At 47.4% G+C, this 6,300-nt stretch overlaps 1 protein-coding gene across 1 annotated transcript; it reads left to right on the top strand.

Moving 5' to 3' along the window:
- Nucleotides 1-1,086: 1,086 nt before the first annotated feature.
- Nucleotides 1,087-2,590, top strand: LOC141440513 (actin, muscle). The gene has a single exon (XM_074105042.1). It carries the CDS (start codon nucleotides 1,159-1,161, stop codon nucleotides 2,287-2,289), a length of 1,131 nt encoding a protein of 376 aa, XP_073961143.1. The 5' UTR covers nucleotides 1,087-1,158; the 3' UTR covers nucleotides 2,290-2,590.
- The last annotated feature ends 3,710 nt before the right edge of the window (nucleotides 2,591-6,300 follow it).

Genomic DNA, 6,300 nt, shown 5'->3' with positions numbered 1-6,300 from the left:
CCTAGACATCGCCATGCTGGCGACTGTACCACAGGTGAAAAACAAAGCCTATACAAATATACACCATAATAAAATGTATCTGAAAACATTCCTCACCATTGACGAGCACAGGGCGCCGCGACTCACCACCTGCCGCCGCGAATAGCGCGGCCAATGCACCCTGCACTGGCTGCAGCCCCCCACCACGTGCAACGAAACCCCGCTAAAACCAAACTACACGATGTACATTATGCGTTTAATTTGGAGCTAGTCAACAAAGAAGGAGTAAAACCAGCAATGAATGCTGTTGTAAGCGATAATATTGAAGGTGAGGAACCGATCGCGAGTGTCGTTGCAGCGGTATCGGTATGTGATTGAGTATAATCAATGAATGGTTCGCTAAATATATCATTGTCACACTGAACTTCGCTATTGAACCCATCGTATTAATAGTTGGTAAACAATAGATAATAGATCAATCGGGATTAGTGCGGCGTCGCCGCGCGCGCCGATTGCAGTGCACTGATGTTATGAAGAAATGCATTAATGCATTTTCTGGTTCTCAGTATAAGCGTATTGTAAGCATTATTTATTAATAAGAGTTCATGAACTTGCAATAAGTTTGAACATTTACGTCATTTTACTTTTTATCGGTCTGATTGAAGCTAAATTAATCGCGGGTTGATGAATTATGTATGGTCGTTAATTTTACACAGTTCAATGATTATTATTTACTCAGTAATAGCATGGTAATAACCATTAATTAATAAGACTAAAATTCAAACATCTGTACGTCCAACGAATTCCAATAGAAATCCAAAGATCAATACAACTCTACTTTCGAACAGTTCGTGGTTCCTAAATAGGTCTCGCCGCCGACCGAGCAATGCCGGCGGGCGGCGCGGGTCGCGGATCTCGCTAGCGCCCCAAAAGGGGGCACCGGGGGTCCCAGGACCGGACCCAGGGTGCTCCTGGGAGCTGGGCCCCGGACCCCTGCGGGAGGTCCGGTCGCCGGCGCCGGGAGCGGCCGGCGCGGGCGGCGGAGCGCGCGCCTTGTATGGGCGCGTCGCCGCGGCGCCCGCGCATATATAAGCCCCGCGCCGCGTCCTCCGCCGCACTCGCAGTCTCGCTGCCGTAGAGTCAACATCCCGCGTCCCGACACCCAACACAACCGCCAACATGTGTGACGACGATGTTGCCGCGCTCGTAGTGGACAATGGTTCCGGAATGTGCAAAGCCGGGTTCGCCGGCGACGACGCGCCGCGCGCCGTGTTCCCGTCCATCGTGGGCCGCCCGCGCCACCAGGGCGTCATGGTCGGCATGGGACAGAAGGACTCCTACGTGGGAGACGAGGCCCAGAGCAAGAGAGGTATCCTCACCCTGAAGTACCCCATCGAGCACGGCATCATCACCAACTGGGATGATATGGAGAAGATCTGGCACCACACCTTCTACAACGAGCTGCGCGTCGCGCCCGAGGAGCACCCCGTCCTGCTGACGGAGGCGCCCCTCAACCCCAAAGCCAACAGGGAAAAGATGACCCAGATCATGTTTGAGACCTTCAACTCCCCGGCCATGTACGTCGCCATCCAGGCCGTGCTCTCCCTGTACGCGTCCGGTCGTACCACCGGTATCGTGCTGGACTCCGGTGACGGCGTCTCCCACACCGTGCCCATCTACGAAGGTTACGCGCTGCCCCACGCCATCCTGCGTCTGGACTTGGCCGGTCGCGACTTGACCGACTACCTCATGAAGATCCTGACCGAGCGTGGTTACTCGTTCACGACCACCGCCGAGAGGGAAATCGTCCGCGACATCAAGGAGAAGCTGTGCTATGTCGCCCTGGACTTCGAGCAGGAGATGGCCACCGCCGCCGCCTCCACCTCCCTGGAGAAGTCGTACGAGCTTCCCGACGGTCAGGTCATCACCATCGGTAACGAGAGGTTCCGTTGCCCCGAAGCCCTGTTCCAGCCTTCCTTCCTGGGTATGGAATCGTGCGGCATCCACGAGACCGTGTACAACTCCATCATGAAGTGCGACGTGGACATCCGTAAGGACCTGTACGCCAACACCGTCATGTCCGGTGGTACCACCATGTACCCCGGTATCGCCGACAGGATGCAGAAGGAGATCACCGCCCTCGCGCCCTCCACCATCAAGATCAAGATCATCGCTCCCCCGGAGAGGAAGTACTCCGTATGGATCGGTGGCTCCATCCTGGCCTCCCTGTCCACCTTCCAGCAGATGTGGATCTCCAAGGAGGAGTACGACGAGTCCGGCCCCGGCATCGTCCACCGCAAGTGCTTCTAAGCGCCCCCTCAGCCGCGGCGGCGAGGCGGGCGCGGCCCGCTTCCGCTCCGCTCCCCGCCCCGCCGTCGCCTGTCGTGTTCGTGCTCTGGCTCCCCAGTGGGGACGTCAGCATTTTGTACGTTGTACGTAGTGATACCTGACAGAACTGAACATCTAAATATAACGCCATCTTATATTAATGTAATTTATTGTAAAATTTATATAAATTTAATTTCTTTTTTATTTTTATTATACTCGGGATCGTTATGGATCTCACGCCAAAATGTAATTAATAAATAAACGGTTAATTTATTTATTTTAATTACAATCATTTCTTTTTATACACTGGTCTACTTTGGTTTTCATGATTAGGGATCCCCTCCTCTCTCGCCGCTGACGGCAATCCGTCACGGTGTAGTATTTCACTATCATGTGAAGCGTCAGAGCGGTGCGGTCCGGTATGTGGCCGGACCGGACCGGCCGGACGCGGCGCCGGCCGGCTCGCGGTTCAGAGGGCGCCGCCGCATTTAGAGCCGAGCCAGCCACCAGCCGACACTACCATAAATAGTAAAGACAGCGCTCGAGCATTCTCTAATTTTATCGGAATACCGCGTCGTGAGGGGAACCCGAACCGCGGCGCCGTTTCCGTAAATATCGCGGCGTAAAAAAAACATAGTTCAGCCGCTGGGCTATAGATAGCGACTCCCGCTGGAGCGCGGCGGGGGCGCGTGCTCCGCCGCCGTATTATTAGATGACCACGCTCTCTTGTTTTGAAATCGAAGGTGATGACGCCCCGCATCGGGACGAGACACCAAGCCGCGGCTTCGCATATCACCTTGCGTTGACAACGTGTCGCGTTATCGACTCGCACTATTACGTTACAATTTATCGGCTCGTGTTATGACTCGGTAGGCATTGAGTCCCGAACGTCTTCGAACAGATGTAACAACGGAGTGCTCTAAATATAGCCGAGTGTTTGTTCTAAAATGGTGCGCGTGCGGCAGGTTCACGGATGGGGCGCGACTATTACGGGCGTCTTGTGCCCGCTCATTGATGGAGGCATATTTATGTCTTGCTACTTAACAACCGAAGACCATAGAGAGGTTCGTGCTAGGTGCATCTGCTTAGAATGCAGTGGTACCTGGTCTAACGTTTCGTTTATCTCGGTAACTTATTTATCAACTGTTAGTAAGACTTATTGCAACTATTTCAGAATGTCTTTAACTTCTTCCTAAATATTTAGGAGTTTATTGGGTTAGTTTGACAGAACCTTGTAAAAGTTTTCATCGAAATTAGCACTCAAACGCGCTTGACTACGCGTATACACTTTGAACATCGATCAATGTATGCTTTACTGACTACATTTACTGATGAAACATTCTGAAATGATTTCATGACACCTTGTATAATAGTTTTATCACTGCGTTGCTCGGATGATGATCCTTCTCACTTTCTTTACTGCAGTATAAACATCGTTGTTGAATTTTCCAATTTGACCTATTTTTCGGGGAACGGGTAAACCTGTGATGTTGATTGCCAAGTCTCTGGGAGATTCTAAAAATATTGCGGTAAACTAAGATTCTTCGAAGTTTTATCTCGTCGCTGTATTTTACAGTGGGTATGATAAAGACAGCTTGATATTTTCAAGAATGGATTGAGTTTTAATCAAATGTATTTTAGGAGACTGAGGTTTCCCTTTAGACTATGTCACCTTTGTCGGTGAGATATCGGCAGCTTTTGAAGTGTTCTGATTTTATCCTGATTATAATAATCCTGAGGGGAGGCCTGTGCCCTGCAGTGGGACGTATATAGGCTGGGATGATGATGATGATGATAATAATCCTGACCCAGAATGCCGCAACTTTTCAAGTACGTACGTTTACCTGATGTTATTTATTTCAAAAGTTTTTATTTAACTTTCAATGTATCTTGTATGTATGTGCGGGTCAAATCTTGCTAGCTAAATTTAACCCATTTCTAGTAGTCAGTTGTCTTGAAATTTGGTATACTTATGTAAATTGCGTGACAATACAACAATCTGGTAGTGACATCCTGGTGGTCTGGCCAGGATCGTCTCCGCAGGACGGAACTCTTCATCGGTTAATGGCATCGACTTGAAATGCAAATGTAATTTGGGTGACAATGCAAGTACAACCGACAAAAAGTACAGTCAGCAAAAAAAAACTGCATTTTTTTTTTTCAAATCTTGCAAGTTTTTTTTTAAATGTAAATGAAATGGATGCCCATCGAAACAGGTCAGACGCAGAACGAAGAGGAGACGGTGGGACGACTTGGACGCATATCAAGTAGAGTATAACCTCTGTGGCACGAGCATGCTTTCGACTGGGACGAATGGCGGCAACAAGGGAAGGATTTGCCCAGCAGTGGACCACTTAATAACCTAATCTAACAACAAAAAATAATTGGAACTAATTTGGAACGTTGGAGTTGAGAAACACCTGACTTTTATTTGATATTGATTTCAGCAGGATACCTCTACGCGTTCCTGATGAACAGGGTCTTGAAGGAAGGACGGACGGACAAAAAATAAGTGATCCCATAGGGCTCCGTTTTCGCTGAGACACAGAACCCTAAAATACGGAATATGACTCAAAATAAGATGATCTCTAAAGGATCTCTAAAGACCGAAAACGAGATGTGGATTCCATTAGCCGTGATTTGTCGAGTCGGCCAGGCTGGCTGACCGGCATACTTTCGGAAATACGGGATCATTACGAGATAGTTCGCCAACTGCCAATAATCCTGTATTGAGATTAACTGACGTCGTTATTTCTGCATTTTTGTTTTTATTTTACCACATGCTGAGCTGGAAACACAGAATATTGGGAACAAAACTGATCGATGATGAGATGGTAGTTTAAGCATTATAGATTCGAATTCCGTCACCTAATTTCACCATCAATAGTTTTACGACTACTCCGGATAGTATTTTCATGGATTCGGAATGATATACGAAATCGCTCTTACTCCGTTAAATTATGAACCGTGATTTATTTATTGGATCATGCGGTACTTTGCGGAGGTCCATAGCAATGAACTAAAACAATTACTTTGCTCATGCAGTTCCTACCCTTCACACTGTTAGATTCTAACACCTGTAGCATGGTGAACGGTTGTGTTGCTCTGGTTGAGTTCGAAACGCGTCAGTGTGGTGTGGTGGTGGTGATAGATGGGTTTGTGTGATTTGTGTATTCTTACAGTGTGGTAGTGTGGAGGTGTAGGAAATGCATAAACACACATTTTTTGCATAAGCGTAGCTATTAGAAGGTCGGAGGTGAGCAAAGTACCTAATTGTTTTATTTTATTTTATGAACAGTGCCAAGTAGTTTACTCATGACATTCCCGTGGACTGTTCAAACTAACAAATTATTAGATATTGTCACTATCGAAAGGTTTAAGTGTCAATTGATGTCAGAAGGAGCAGTTTCATCTAAAATTGAGTGGACAATTGCAATGCAGATGGGCTGCAGCCGCGGTCTGCCGCTCGCGCCAAGTGACACCTGTCATAAGAACAATTCGTACTAATCCTACAGTATTAAATTGTTTAATTATAAATATTAACTGTCGCAAGCGAGCCAAAAGGCACGATCCTCAGTTTAGAACATCAAAGATGGACTAATAATCACCCTACGTATATATACAACTAGCTTTTGCCCGCGCCCACGTGGAATTCGGTTATCGCGAGCTGTTCCCTCGAGCTCTGCATTTTTCCGGGATAAAAAGTAGCCTATGTCACTCTCTGGCCCATAAACTATCTCTATGCCAAAAATCACGTCGATCCGTTTCGACGTGAAAGACGGACAAACATACAAACATACGAACACACAAACACACACACTTTCGCATTTATAATATTAGTATGGATGTAATATAATTGATTAATTGTTTTATTGAACACCAGTCTAGTTAGGGATAAGGAAAAGCTACACAGAGAGAAAATTACAAGGTCTTATCGCTTTAGACTGACTCTTCCAGGTAACCTTGTACATCGGGAAGAAGTAAGGGCCTTGC

The sequence above is a fragment of the Choristoneura fumiferana genome, chromosome 22, assembly GCF_025370935.1.
Source record: "Choristoneura fumiferana chromosome 22, NRCan_CFum_1, whole genome shotgun sequence".
NCBI lineage: Eukaryota > Metazoa > Arthropoda > Insecta > Lepidoptera > Tortricidae > Choristoneura > Choristoneura fumiferana.
This window is presented reverse-complemented; position numbering and strand designations above follow the sequence as displayed.